This window comes from Entelurus aequoreus, linkage group LG18 (genome assembly GCF_033978785.1).
Source record: "Entelurus aequoreus isolate RoL-2023_Sb linkage group LG18, RoL_Eaeq_v1.1, whole genome shotgun sequence".
In the NCBI taxonomy this organism is placed as follows: domain Eukaryota; kingdom Metazoa; phylum Chordata; class Actinopteri; order Syngnathiformes; family Syngnathidae; genus Entelurus; species Entelurus aequoreus.
The window spans coordinates 13,586,323-13,602,659 of NC_084748.1; the positions used below are offsets into that span (position 1 = coordinate 13,586,323).

The 16,337-nt window shown below is 38.0% G+C and overlaps 1 protein-coding gene across 2 annotated transcripts in view; it reads right to left on the minus strand.

Moving 5' to 3' along the window:
• The window catches only part of si:ch211-14k19.8 (uncharacterized), a 21,444-nt gene extending 5,616 nt beyond the window's left edge, over positions 1-15,828 (minus strand). For both annotated transcript variants that reach the window (XM_062026056.1, XM_062026057.1), the window contains exons 1-7: positions 15,447-15,828; positions 15,287-15,375; positions 8,509-8,567; positions 8,280-8,443; positions 6,475-6,640; positions 6,210-6,401; positions 2,203-2,424 (exon numbers count right to left, since the gene is read on the minus strand). In XM_062026056.1, coding sequence (XP_061882040.1) covers positions 2,203-2,424; positions 6,210-6,401; positions 6,475-6,640; positions 8,280-8,443; positions 8,509-8,567; positions 15,287-15,375; positions 15,447-15,828 — 1,274 coding nt within the window. The remainder of the gene's footprint in view (positions 1-2,202; positions 2,425-6,209; positions 6,402-6,474; positions 6,641-8,279; positions 8,444-8,508; positions 8,568-15,286; positions 15,376-15,446) is intronic.
• Between the last annotated feature and the right edge of the window lie 509 nt (positions 15,829-16,337).

The following is a 16,337-nucleotide window of genomic DNA, read 5'->3' on the forward strand; positions in this document are numbered from 1 at the left end:
GCTTTATTTACCGTCTTTTACCTTTTCTTTACCTTTTATTTACCGTCCTACCTTTTATTTACCTTCCTTTTACCATGTTTTACCTTGTACTTACCTTCTGTTTACAGTCTTTTACCTTTTCTTGACCTTTTCTTTACCGTCTTTTACCTTTAATTTACCTTCTATTTACCGTCTTACCTTTTATTTACCTTCAATCAATCAATGTTTACTTATATAGCCCTAAATCAGGAGTGTCTCAAAGGGCTGCACAAGCCACAAGGACATCCTCGGCTCAGGGCAAGAAAAAACTCAACCCAATGGGATGACAATGAGAAACCTTTTATTTACCTTGTATTTACTGTCTTTTCTTTTTATTTACCTTGTATTTACCGTCTTTTACCTTTTATTGGCCTTCTATTTACCGTGTTTTACCTTCTATTTACCATCTTTTACCTATTATTTATCTTCCATTTACCGTCTTTCACCTTCTATTTATCTTTTAGCATCTATTTGGGCGGTATAGCTCGGTTGGTAGAGTGGCCGTGCCAGCAACTCCAGGGTTCCAGGTTCGATCCCCACTCCCGCCATCCCAGTCACTGCTGTTGTGTCCTTGGGCAAGACACTTTACCCACCTGCTCCCAGTGCCACCCACACTGGTTTAAATGTAACTTAGATATTGCTTTTCACCATGTAAAAGCGCTTTGAGTCACTAGAGAAAAAACGCTATACAAATATAATTCACTTCACCTCACTATTTACCTTGTATTTATGTTATTTTATATTTCTATTTATTTTCTTTAAGCTTATTTGACCCTTTTTACTTAGTTTTACCGTTTTTTACCTTCTTAAACTTCTATTTACATTATTTTATCTTTTTTTTTCACTCTATTTAATTTTTACCTCATTTTACCTTTGATTTAGCTTAGTTTACCTTAATTCAACTAATATTTGCTTTCCATTTACCTTTCTACCTTCTATTTAACCTTTTATCTTCTATTTACCTTCATTTATCTTTTTTAATCTCCCATTTACCTTGTTTTTCACTTTTCCCCTCTTTACCTTATTTTACCTTCTATATACTTTCTATGTATCTTCTTTTAGATCCTATTTATCTTTTTTTTAATTTATTTGACCTTTTAAAATGATTTTTTACCTTCTTTTACATTTGATTTTCTTCCTTTTACCCATTATTTACCTTCTATTTAACTTTAACCTCCTTTTATCTTCTGTTTATCTTATACCTTTTTTACCCTTCTTCCTACCTTTTATTTACCTTCTATAAACCTATTTCCCATCTTTTACCTTTTATATACCTTCGATTTACTCTTTACCTTCTTTTACCATCTTTTACTTTTTCTGTAACTTGGTTTCCTTTCTTTTACCTTTTATTTACTTTCTAACTACCTTCTTTTACCTTCTATTTAACTTTTTTTTTTTACCTTATTTTATCTTCTATTACCTTATTTTGCCATCTATTGACCGTCTGTCAACTTTACTTTCTATTTAACCTGTTTTACCTTCTTTTGTGTGGTCCGTATTTAATAAATTGTTATAAGTTACACTAATTAAATGACTAATGGAAGCGACAGAATGTACGTCGAAGCTCTTACCTAGTAGAATGAATAGATGCAGGCCTGATATATATATATATATATATATATATATATATATATATATATATATATATATATATATATATATATATATATATATATATATATATATATATATATATATATATATGTATATATGTATATATATATATATATATATATATATATATATATATTTATATATATATATTTATATGTAATATAATGTACTGTAGTGTAGTGTAATGTACTGTAGTGTAATGTAATGTAGTGTAATGTAGTGTAGTGTAGTGTAGTGTAATGTACTGTAGTGTAGTGTAATGTAATGTAGTGTAATGTAGTGTAGTGTAGTGTAATGTAATGTAGTGTAATGTACTGTAGTGTAGTGTAATGTAATGTAGTGTAGTGTAGTGTAATGTAACGTAGTGTAATGTAATGTAGTGTAGTGTAATGTAATGTAATGTAATGTAGTGTAATGTGTAGTGTAGTGTAATGTAATGTAGTGTAGTGTAGTGTAATGTAATGTAATGTAGTGTAGTGTAATGTAATGTACACTACATTCGACAGTAAGTGCTCGAGTGCCTTGAATTTTCTGTACATTCTATGAATATGTTGGTGGTGCTGCACTCGCCTGTTGGGGTAGATGGTGTTGAGGCGCGTGGCGTGGCTGGTGCAGGTGGAGGCCAGCGACAGCGTGTCGTCATGGTAACAGCAGGGCCGGTCCAGGGCCCGCAGGTGCAGCAGCTCGTCGGAGCGCGTGAACGCAGGATTGTCCATGGAGTCGGCCGAGCCCGCCGTGGAGCGCTGCCAGAATCGAGCTGAGAGCTCGTCAAAGTGGTTGAACCTGCGGTAACTGGTGAGTAAATGACACGCCATTTAGTAAACAACTTGGCTTTTATGCTGCAGTTTTCTATAACCTACTTTATTATCCAACTAAATACAAGTTAGCCAATATTGTGCATCAATGTTCCCTTCAAGGTTTCATGCTGCAGATTCCGATACTGATCATCCATGAGTGAGATCGGACGATACCAATTACGTGTACATTTTCCAATGTATTTATGGTGCTATTGACAGTTGAACAATATAAAGTTAAAAAAGTTAAAGTACCAATGATTGTCACACACACACTAGGTGTGGCGAAATTATTCTCTGCATTTGACCCGTCACCCTTGACCACCCCCTGGGAGGTGAGGGGAGCAGTGAGCAGCAGCGGTGGCGGCGCCCGGGAATCATCTTTGGTGATTTAACCCCCAATTCCAACCCTTGATGCTGAGTGCCGAGCAGGGAGGTAGTGGGTCCCATTTTTATAGTCTTTGGTATGACTCGGCCGGGGTTTGAACTCAGGGCGGATTTTCCTTATTCTACTTTATTACATACAATTGTTGGAGCAAAACAAAGTCAAAAGTCCACAATAACTACACAAAAGCAAAAACTACAAGTACTCATGTAAATCCTCCCTGTGTTTGTAAACATGAATGCAATTATTTTGAGGAAATGAAAATATCGATCTGATCACGCTAGTATAGAGATGTCCGATAATATCGGTCTGCCGATATTATCGGCCGATAAATGCGTTAAAATGTAATATCGGAAATTATCGGTATCGGTTTTTTATTATCAGTATCGTTTTTTTTGTTTTTTTTTTTAAAATTAAATCCACATAAAAAACACAAGATACACTTACAATTAGTGCACCAACTCAAAAAAACTCCCTCCCCCATTTACACTCATTCACACAAAAGGGTTGTTTCTTTCTGTTATTAATATTCTGGTTCCTACATTATATATCAATACAGTCTGCAAGGGATACAGTCCGTAAGCACACATGATTGTGCGTGCTGCTGGTCCACTAATAGTACTAACCTTTAACAGTTAATTTTACAAATTTTCATTAATTACTAGTTTCTATGTAACTGTTTTTATATTGTTTTACTTTCTTTTTTATTCAAGAAAATGTTTTTAATTTATTTATATTATTTTATTTGATTCATTTTTTTAAAAAGTACCTTATCTTCACCATACATGGTTGTCCAAATTAGGCATAATAATGTGTTAATTCCACGACTGTATATATCGGTTGATATCGGTATCGGTTGATATCAGTATCGGTAATTAAAGAGTTGGACAATATCGGATATCGGCAAAAAGCCATTATCGGACATCCCTACGCTAGTATCAATCATATACTGATACTACTAATACTATCGACAACACCAACTTATGGATAATTCCGCTCTCCTCTTATGTATCGTACGTACGTGTTGTTGTTATATTATCCTCTCTCGAACTATCATTAATCTACATAATAATTTCCTGTTAACATCTGCTTACTTCTATCTACACTTCTTAAACTTTACTAAAGCACTCATTTCTTCTGTTCTTTCATGCGAGCTTAGCGGTTAGCTTAGCTACCATCATGTCTGCTCCTGGCTTTGTCTCAATGTGTAACGTTGTCCTCCAGTGATAACGATACTTAAGGATCTACCCCAGTCTGCTGACATGCAACCCTTGATGCTGAGTGCCAAGCAGGGAGGTAATGGGTCCCATTTTTATAGTCTTTGGTATGACTCACGACCTACCGATCTCAGGGCGGACACTCTAACCACAAGGCCACTGAGCAGGAATGATAAGCAAATTCCCCTTTAACATTTGTGCTAGAAGTCCCAGCATTTTTCTGTCTACCTAGAAGACCCAGAGAGGGGTCATTTGGCCCGACGCTTTTCCCGAATACACTAATCACTCATTTTGTTATGGTAATGAGGCTGTTAGGGGCAGTTTGTCTAGGTAGACAGAAAAATTATACATGTGGGAAATGCCGAAAGGAGCAATGGCAGTGCCAGGATTGTGAGTGACTGCTCAAATGTATGTCAGTCACGTTTACATGGACATGGTTTTTCATTCTTTGTAAATATGCTTTTTTCTTTGTAAATTTTTTTTTTTAAACTATTTTTGGCACACAAAAATAACAATTGCTTCTGCAACAACCCTCCACACCAAAACTGGGAAAACAGTTGCTTTTTCATTCTTTGTAAATATGTTTTGTTTTGTATTTTTTTTAACAATGAATGTCAGAGTGTTGATCCCTTCATTCTGTTGATCCTTGCAAAAACACACACAACCTACCTCAGAACTAAAGCTTGAGCTGTAAGGTCCCCTCCCCCACACAGGCTCAAGTGGCCCCCTGCCGTGTGCCACTAACAGCCACATTTTCATAACAAAAGGAGTGTCCACAGGGGGGACTAGGGGTCAAATGACCCTCTTGTGTGTTTTCTAGGTAAAAGTGTCAATTGACCCTTCTCTGGGACTTCGCGTGTTAAAAAAAATAAAACATTTAAAAAACGGTCAGCTCTGGCCCGCCACATCATTCTATGTTTGAGTTTGAGTTTATTTCGAACATGCAAGCATACAACATGATACATCACAATTTCCAGTTTCTTTTCAACATGTTCGAAAAGGAGTAGGAAGAAGCAGAGCTTATTTAATCCTACCCCTTTTCTTTACATAACAGTTGCAAAACTTTTTGTTCACTTCCTGTTCACAATTTTTCCACAATAAACTCCATAAGTAATCACAATAAAAATAAATAAATAAATAATAGTAAGAATTTAATAATAATAATTGGTGAAGTAAGTCATATTTCATATGATGAGATAAGTAAGATTACTTTAAGAATGAATGAATGGATGGATGAAATAAATTGAGAATGTTTGTCATGGTTCTTCTTCTTTGTACTTTGTAAACACTTTAAGTTTGAAGAGTTTCTTGAAGTGTATCATATTAGTACATTGTTTGATTGCTTTGCTTAATCCATTCCATAATTTAATTCCACATACTGATATACTGAAGGTCTTAAGTGTTGTACGTGCAAACAAATGTTTTAAATTACGTTTTTCTCTAAGATTATATTTCGCCTCTTTTTTTGAGAAGAATTGTTGTATATTCTTGGGTAGCAGGTTATAGTTTGCTTTGTGCATAATTTTAGCTGTTTGCAAATTGACTATGTCGTGGAATTTCAGTATTTTTGATTCAATGTGGCCCGCGAAAGCCTGGAAAAAATGGGTTTCAATAAAATACTTAATGTTTTTTACTGAATGCATTTGTTCTTTCAATTTTGACAGTAAAAATGCATATTTTAAACTTTAATATTATCTGATTATGCCAATTATATTATTATATGCTGTAATGCAAAACTATTTTTGTGAGATAAAAACAAATAGTTAAATATCTGCTTGTCACCTTTATTTATGATTTTAAAGCAAGTTATACATTAATAAAATCGAATAATCAAATGCATATACATTTAGATTAATCATGATTAATCACAGGTTATTACCCGCATGCATAATGTAAATTAATTTTTAAAACGCGGCCCTATGAAAGCAGCCATTACTGCGATGTGGCCCTCAATGAAAATGAGTTTGCTCCATGCGGTCTGGATTTGATACATTTGTATTAGTTGCCTCATTAATCAAAACATTAGAATAGAAATCAAGACTTATTTCGAATCAAATTAATCGATTTATCATTAGAGCCCTAAAAACTACAAAAAGAAACCTTCAGGCTGCCAGCTCCAGTAATGTAGCACCCTCTGCTGGGGAAACTTTAAAACCGCGACACTAACAAAATCATCAGTACCTGCTCCTGGTCTGATCCACCTTGGCCTGGATCAGAGCGACTCTGTAGCGTCTCACGGCCACGAAGGCCAGAGCGCAGATGAACGCCACCGCCACCAGCAGGATGGCCAGACACGTTCCCACGAGGCGCGCCCGCGTCATCCTCACGTCGCATCTGGAGCCCATGAACCAGAAGTCCTCGCCGACCAGGCAGCTGAAGTACGCACGAGCGGACGTGTGAGGGGACACGCTCGGCGTGCTTTGAGGGGGCGTACCTGCGCTCGTACCGACACACGGGAAGTTGTCCCGGGTGGTGCGTGCAGATGCCGTGATGGTGGCAGAAGTCAAAGTGGCAGGAGGAGGGGCAGCTGAAGTTGGAGGAAGTGGGCGGAGACGCACACCGAAAGCCCGCTGGACACTGAAGTAGCCAATCACAGACGTCCGCCTGCACACCTGCGTGTACACAGGCAACATACAACTTGCAATATATAACAATACAAAAGAAACCACTGCAATGCATGAAAGTGGTTATTATTGTGGTTGCATACCAGGAAAACTTGTACTGTAGAGCTGGTCGATACAACGATATCAAAACATATCGCGATAGACATGTAATCGGCATCAATAAAAAACTGATTAAACGTTCAATCTTTTTTTTTTCTTTGTCATCGGAAGAAAGCGGTAGTCATGAACAGAGACACACTGCAAAAACTGAAATCTAAGTAAGATTAAATATCTCAAATAAGGGTGATATTTGCTTATTTTCTGTCTGATAAGATAATTCTCAATAAGCAGATTTTATGTCGGAGTGTTTTACTTGTTTTAAGGGTTTTGGTCCTAAATGAAAATTTTTTTTTTTCCATAACTTGAGTTGATTTATTTTGGAAAACCTTGTTACATTGTTTAATGCATCCAGCGGGGCATCACAACAAAATTAGGCATAATAATGTGTTAATTCCACGACTGTGTATATCGGTATCGGTTGATATCGGAATCGGTAATTAAGAGTTGGACAATATCGGCAAAAAAGCCATTATCGGACATCTCTAGTAATTATGAATATCGACACTTTTATATCGTGATACGGTTTTGAGCCATATCGCCAAGCCCAAGTGTACTGTATCATATTGAGAACTGTTTCTAATATATTGGTGCTTTAATGTAGAAAAATAAAAGAAACCAAACATAATTATTAGTCATATTGTTAGATGCATACCTCTTTGACAGTGTTAACAGTACATATTTCAGTGTTTCCCACACATTGATTTATTTGTGGCGGCCCGCCACGAAAGAATTACGTCCGCCACAAATAGATTTTTTTTTTTTTTTTTTTTAAATTTTTTTTGTCCTGACCAGCTTCTCAGGCAAATGATATAGTTGATGTAGATGCCCATATATGCTGTTCAGATTTACTTTACAAAAGAGAAGTGTAGGATACTTCTCTTGTTGCCTTATTTGTATTTGACCACTACTGTTTTCTGTTTATTTGTTACTGACTGTGGCAGGACACCTCTGCCTCTGTTTCACTTTATGTTGCTGGTAAATAATATGGTTGTAGTAGTAGGCTAAAGTTTAATTATTTAGTATGCACTAATTAAAGGGGCAGAGCTTTAAGAGACATTTTAGCTTTTATATTTTATAAGATATATTTTTTGTAAGAACCACAATTAATACATATATTTTAGTGAATAACCTATTGTTCAAATCTGTATATAAATATGTACATAAAGTGTTGTAATTATTGTAAAATGGATGGATGGATGGACGTTTAAAACAAAACTGTTATTATTAATTAGTAAGTATACATTTTTTGAGCCTTTTTAGAGAAAATCATATCATTGTAGTAAATTATGCAAATTATTTGATGATGTCATGGTGACCACGCCCATAGCCACGCCCCCACCGCCACAGGTATCTTGGCAGTTTATGGGAAACACTGTATTTATATTAAATATCAGTAGCTGGTGTACCTAATCAAGTGTCTGACACTTCATTTCCTCTTCATTACATTTGAACCATCGTCAATTCAGATATCTGACCAAGCAATGCATATAAAATAACTCAACATAAAAAAAAATCAAAAGGTTGTCACCTCCGAGCGTGATGTTGACCACCTTGGACCACCTGAAGCTCCTCCCCTCGCGAGCGGCCGCAGCCAATCCGCTCTGCTCCAGTAGCGAGGAGGGTCCCGTTGCGGCGAGCCACTGCAGGGCGCCTCTGGTGTCGAACTCCAGCAGGGCTTGCACGGCGTGACCGCTGTAACAATAACATGTTGTCACATGACACCTACAGAAAAAAAACACACACAAAAAAACCCTCACCTGCTCCACACTCCCTGCAGCCTGCTGAAGCCAGGCGCCCTCTGCAGGTAGGGCTCCACCTGGAACATGGAGGACACCACACATGTTTTGAATAAACACTTATTAGGCACACAAGCTCCAGCACAAGAGAGTAAATGAACTGCTGTGGCTGTAGGCAACCTCCTGATTTTTTTATAAAAAAGTTTTAAACACCCACAAGATGGCAGTAGCTGCATTTTAAGTAGCAAAGTCACGTGTCACACACTTGTTCACAATCAACTCCATCCATTTTCTACCGCTTGTCCCTTTTGGGGTCGTGGGGGCGCTGGAGCTGCATTCGGGCGGAAGGCGGGGTACACCCTGGACAAGTCGCCACCTCATCACAGGGCGAACACAGATAGACAACATTCACACTCACACACTGGGGCCAATTTAGTGTTGCCAATCAACCTATCCCCAGGTGCATGTCTTCGTCAGCGCTATTAATGCAGACTCAGCGGTTTTCTCCGAGTCACTTTTACAACATTGGTTCTGCTGCGCTGCACAATATACTTGTTCATAAATACCCAGGGGGTCAAAAAAGGGAGCATTTACAGTAGGGAAGTCCCGATCAGGGTCTTTTGCTGCCGATACCGATCACCCATGAGTGAGATCGGCCGATACAAATACAGATCGCATGTAATAATTGTGAAATGTTTCCATTTATTTATAGTGAGCGCTATTGACCGTTGAACAATATCAACTAACTCCTTATTGTCTTTTATTATATACGATAGCTGCTGCAAGTGTTACTTAAGATTGTTATATCCTGCAAAACAAAGTCAATAATTAAACAAAAGCAAACAATTACTATCCAATATTCCAGGGATGTTTAAACCCGTTTTCATTGAGGGCCACATGGCAGTTATGGCTGCCATCAGAGAGCCGCTTTTAACAGCGAATAATGTATGAATTTGCCTCTGGATTTCATTATTAATTATATATATATATCAGGGCTGCAAACTAACAATTAATTTGATAATCGATTAATCTGTTGATTATTACTTCGATTAATCGATTAATAATCGGATAAAAGAGAAAAAACTACATTTCTATCGTTTCCAGTATTTTATTGAAAAAAAACAGCATACTGGCACCATACTTATTTTGATTATTGTTTCTCAGCTGTTTGTATATGTTGCAGTTTATAAATAAAGGTTAATAAAAATAAAAAAAAAATACAAAATACAAAAATAAAACCTTTAAAAAAATAAATAATAAAAAAAATTGCCTCTGCGCATGCGCATAGTATAGATCCAACGAATCGATGACTACATTAATCGCCAACTATTTTTAAAATCAATTTTAATCGATTAGTTGTTAAAGCCCTAATATATATATGTATATAAATATATATATATATACATATATATATATATATATATATATATATATATATATATATATATATATATATACATATATATATATATATATATATATATATATATATATATATATATACATGTGTATATATATACATGTGTATATATATATATATATATATATATATATATATATATATATATATACATGTGTATATATATATATATATATACATGTGTATATATACATATATATATATATATATATATATATATATATATATATATATATATATACATATATATATATATACATGTGTATATATATATATATATATATATATATATATATATACATGTGTATATATATATATATATATATATATATATATATATATATATATATATATATACATGTGTATATATATATATATATATATATATATAGTATATATATATATATACCGGTATATTTAAAAAATTATTATTATTTTTTTTAAGTAGACTGTCCATTTTACAGTAAAATCTTTAAATTTACAAAATTTTACTGTAAAATATAGTGGTTTTCTTGCCCCAAGTGGAGGAGTTCAAGTACCTCGGAGTCTTGTTCACGGGTTTTTGATTGATTGAGACTTTTATTAGTAGATTGCACAGTACAGTACATATTCCGTACAATTGACCACTAAATGGTAACACCCGAATAAGTTTTTCAACTTGCTTAAGTCGGGTTTGTTTAAGAGTGGATCGTGAGATCGACAGGCGGATCGGTGCGGCGTCTTCAGTAATGCGGACGCTGTATCGATCCGTTGTGGTGAAGAAGGAGCTGAGCCGGAAGGCAAAGCTCTCAATTTACCGGTCAATCTACGTTCCCATCCTCACCTATGGTCATGAGCTTTGGGTTATGACCGAAAGGACAAGATCACGGGTACAAGCGGCCAAAATGAGTTTGGGTCCCTCCCTTAGAGATAGGGTGAGAAGCTCTGTCATCCGGGGGGAGCTCAAACTAAAGCCGCTGCTCCTCCACATGGAGAGGAGCCAGATGTGGTGGTTCGGGCATCTGGTCAGGATGCCACCCGAACGCCTCCCTAGGGAGGTGTTTCGGGCACGTCCGACCGGTAGGAGGCCACGGGGAAGACCCAGGACACGTTGGGAAGACTATGTCTCCTGGCTGGCCTGGGAACGCCTCGGGATCCCCCGAGAGGAGCTGGACGAAGTGGCTGGGGAGAGGGAAGTCTGGGCTTCCCTGCTTAGGCTGCTGCCCCCGCGACTTGACCTCGGATAAGCGGAAGAAGATGGATGGATGGTGTTTTTCTTGTTTTTGTTTTTTTTTACAACATTTTACAGTAAATGGAAAAATAGCACCACTGTTTTTTGGGGTGGGGGTTTACTTAAAAAGCTGGCAGCTAAGTTGCCAGAATTGTACTATTAAATTTACATTGGTTTTTACAACATTATATTGTTAATGGAAACATTTTTATTCTGGCAACTTAGCTGCCAGTTTTTTCACAGTAAAAACAAATGTACCGTCTTTCCATTTACAGTAAAACACCGTTAAAAACAACAACCTTAGATTTTACAGTCAAAAACGGGCAGCTCAGTCAACCGAATTTTAACGCAAAAAACAGTAGTAGTTTTTTTCAATTTACAGCAATATGCAGTAAAGAACAATGTAAAATGTATTGTCATTTTTATTATTTTGATGGGTAGTTTGCTGTAAAGTTAAGTATTTTTATTTGGACAAAAACATGTTTGGAAAGTATGATAATGTACTGTAATATTTGTTGCAATATTGGATACTATTAAAGTTTAAAAGGCATGCAATTTCAAGCAGTACATATATTTTTTCTGTCAAAATGAAAAAAAAAATCAATTACATTTACTGAGAAAATATCAATGTACTTTATTGACACATTTCCAGGTGTTTGAGGGCCAGATAAAATGATGTCACGGGCCAGATCTGGTCCCCGGGCCTTGAGTTTGACACCTGTGTAATATTCATTTAAATACTAGATTTTGGCCTTCAAATTCCTCTTGTGTCCAAAGAATAATTCCCTAAGTTTGTAAACATTAAAAAAAACGCCAACAAATTATTGAGAAAATAAAAATGTCTAATTACTCTTGTATTGATTATATACTGATACTACCTTTGGTATCGACGTCATCAATTTACAGATGGATCCGCGCTCCTCTTACGTGTGTACTAGCAACAGTTGTTGTTATATTATCCTCTATCTTACTCTGAATAATGTACTTGTTAAGGGGTAGCGGGGGGTGTATGTTGTAGCGTCCCGGAAGAGTTAGTGCTGCAAGGGGTTCTGGGTATTTGTTCTGTTGTGTTTATGTTGTGTTACGTTGCGGATGTTCTCCCAAAATTTGTTTGTCATTTTTGTTTGGTGTGGGTTCAGAGTGTGGCGCATATTTGTAACAGTGTTAAAGTTGTTTATACGGCCACCCTCAGTGTGACCTGTATGGCTGTTGACCAAGTATGCTTGCATTCGCTTGTGTGTGTGAAAAGCCGTAGATATTATGTGATTGGGCCGGCACGCAAAGGCAGTGCCTTTAAGGTTTATTGGTGCTCTGTACTTCTCCCTACGTCCGTGTACACAGCGGGGTTTTAAAAAGTCATACATTTTACTTTTTAAAACCGATACCGATAATTTCCGATATTACATTTTAAAGCATTTATCGGCCGATAATATCGGCACTCCGATATTATCGGACATCTCTAGTTGGGTATGTAACATGTTTAGCCTCGTCCTCCAGTGATGATTACCTCGTAAATGCAGTTGTCAATTAATTAGCTCTAATAGAGGTGATTATTATCGTTGATTTAGTGAAGCGGCTCCACACTGTGTATGGAGATACATCATTTGCTGCTAGCCGCCTGTCAGCCGAGGAGACTAAAAACATAGTGTCAATCAGACGGGATTGGTCTTTGTATCGACATTATAAGACAAAAATCGGGAATGATTGATCGTATCTTTTTTCACAAACATCGGCCGATATTGTTAGGCACATCCTTAATTTACAGTATTGTCATCTTTGGCTGTTTCAGTACGCCTGCATTTGGACCAAGTGGTGCAGTGACCCACCAGAACCAGCAGATGGCGCTTTACACTGCAAAAACTGAAATCTAGGTAAGATTAAATATCTCAAATAAGGGTGATATTTGCTTATTTTCTGTCTGATAAGATCATTCCTATCACTAAGCAGATTTTATGTTAGAGTGTTTTACTTGTTTTAAGGGTTTTGGTCCTAAATGATCTCAGTAAGATATTACAGCTTGTAGCTGAGATTTTATGACCTACATTGCGTAAAACATGCTTGAAACTAGAATATCAACTGTTGCAAAGCTGTGTCATCAACACTCACAAGTATGAAACTACTTTTTAAAGTAATAATTTCTTACTTCAAGCATGAAAAAAAAATCATGACTTTGACACAATTGTGTCTCATAATTAAAACAGATGACAGCCAAATGGACTTTGCTGTTTTATTTTCAATAAAACAATAGAAAATACGTACTCATAAAGTAGTATAGTTGGCACAGTACAGTAAACTGATAGTTAATATTTAAACATTTAACATGTGACATTTCTAACAATTTTGAACCGAAAAAGTTTATGCACATTCAGATAAATTCTTCAAAATTACAATTAAAAATTTTTTGGCCGGGGGCCGGGCTTTATATATGCACACTAATTAACTGAAAGAGCACGCACTTGGCGTGATGATGTCATGTTATCGATGGAAAAATGCATTTTTAGACCATATGATTTGCCTGAGCGGCTAGGAGACCCCGAGAGTAACAAGCGCTTGCCTTGTTGCCTTTCCATTAAGAACAATCAATTAGTTTTTAGTATAAGTTTGCTGGTTTCAAGAAATGTAATGCCGAGCGCATATCATTATGTCAAGATAATGGCACTAGCATTTACTTAAAGGCCTACTGAAAGCCACTACTACCGACCACGCAGTCTGATAGTTTATATATCAATGATGAAATCTTAACATTGCAACACATGCCAATACGGCCGGGTTAGATTAGTAAAGTGCAATTTTAAATTTCCCGCAAAATATTCTGCTGAAAACGTCTCGGTATGATGACGTTTCCGCGTGACGTCACGGATTGTAGCGGACATTTTGGGACAGCATTGTGGCCAGCTATTAAGTCGTCTGTTTTCATCGCAAAATTCCACAGTATTCTGGACATCTTTGTTGGTGAATCTTTTGCAATTTGTTTAATGAACAATGAAGACAGCAAAGAAGAAAGCTGTAGGTGGGAAGCGGTGTATTAGCGGCTGGCTGCAGCAACACAACCAGGAGGACTTTGAGTTGGATACACGCTACCGGGAGTACGCAGCTGTGGCTTCCAAACATTTGATCGCTTGCCCGTACATGCGTGCCGCTATGTGCATGTCACGTACGTAACTTTGGGGAAATATATGTGCTGTATGAACTTTACGGCGGTGAACGGTACTTTGGGCTGTGGGATTGAGTGTGTTGTGCGGGTGTTTGATTCGTATTGGTGGGTTTTATGGACGGGAGGGGGAGGTGTTTGTTATGCGGATTAATTTGTGGCATATTAAATATAAGCCTGGTTGTGTTGTGGCTAATAGAGTATATATATATGTCTTGTGTTTATTTACTGTTTTAGTCATTCCCAGCTGAATATCAGGTCCCACCCGCCTCTCACAGCATCTTCCCTATCTGAATCGCTTCCACTGCCCTCTAATTCTTCACTCTCACTTTCCTCATCCACAAATCTTTCATCCTTGCTCAAATTAATGGGGTAATCGTCGCTTTCTCTGTCCGAATCGCTCTCGCTGCTTGTGGCCATGATTGTAAACAATGTGCAGATGTGAGGAGCTCCACAACCTGTGACGTCACGCTACTTCCGGTACAGGCAAGGCTTTTTTATCAGCGACCAAAAGTTGCGAATTTTATTGTCGATGTTCTCTACTAAATCCTTTCAGCAAAAATATGGCAATATCGCGAAATGATCAAGTATGACACATAGAATGGATCTGCTATCCCCATTTAAATAAGAACATTTCATTTCAGTAGGCTTTTAATTTAAGAATATTTTTCAACATATTGAGCAAAAAGGTCTCTTTTTTTTTTTCTACCAAGAAAAGTGCACTTGTTATTAGTGAGAATATTCTTATTTTAAGGTATTTTTGGGTTCATTGAGGGTAGCTGATTTGACTTGTTTTGGAAAGTCTTGACAAGCCAAATTTTCTTGTTCAATTGGCAGATAATTTTGCTTAGTTCAAATAAAATACCCCTAATTTTTGTATTTTTTTTTTCTTGTTTTTGAACACTGACTTTTTGCAGTGTAGGCATGAAGATCTCCCACAGCAGTGGAGTGGGAGAGTTTTGTGGGGCATATTATTATATTTCTCAATATTTTTTGTTTTTTTTTGTGTGTGTCCCACCCAGGCACTGGTGTCCTCCTCCAAGCCAGGACCCGAAGCTGAGCTGGTCTCCTCCACGATGATCTGCAGCAGTAACTCGATGGACTCCACTGATAAGAAAAAGAAGTGAAACATCACCAGAGTGTACACACGCCGTCACGCACAAACAACACACACACACCTCGGATGGCGGGGGGCTGGTCCGGCACCACGTAGACCTTGGGCGGCTGGATGGTGGCGGGGCTCAAAGTTCTTGGTGTAGAAGCAGACCGGATCTCCAGGCTTGGACGTGTTTGTGAGGTTGTGCTACTCGGAGACACGTTTTCGTCTCCTGCTGTGACCCCGGGCTCGATTGGAGAGTCCTCGTCGGGGGGACCTGCAGTGGGTGTTCTGGTGGTGTAGTCCAGGACGGAAGAGGACACTGACGGCCGGTTCTGATGTGTGGTTAGCAGGGTCGTAGTGCTCGTTTGGAGTGCGTGTCCTGATGTCAGCGCTGTCCCCGTCCTCTCCTGGGGAATACGTTCTGATCCTGCTGGAGTCCGACCGTCTCCAGAAGCTGTCATGTTCTCTCTAGTGTCCAAGTAGAACCCGACATCCACTGCGTGGCGTCTGGGGAGTGTGTGTAAATGTTTCTTTGTGTTGTTGTTGTTGCTGTGTGTGTATTTTGGGGCAATTGGGTCAGTGTGGAGCGTGAAACCGGGTCGGACGTGAAAGACGGGTCTGTCCCACTGTGGACATGGGATGAGTCAGTCTGGGTGAAGTTCTGCTGAGACAACGGGACAAGCGAGTGCAGCCCTGTCACGTGGGTATTGGGCGATTGTGTACCCGTGGAAGTGGGCGGGGTTGACGCCACGGAGGAGGCGGGGTCACCATCAGCATTCCCTGTGCTTGAGTCATCAGCGAGTGATGTTAATAATGCGGTTCTGCTCCCCCTGCTGGTGAGGGATGATGTGACAGGTGCGGACGTGGACTGGTGGTAGGTTCCATACCCGGAGCTGCTTTCAGATGGACTTGTTTCAGTGTTTTGGGTCAGAACCCGCACGTCAGGACTGAGTGTGTGAGCGCTACCAGA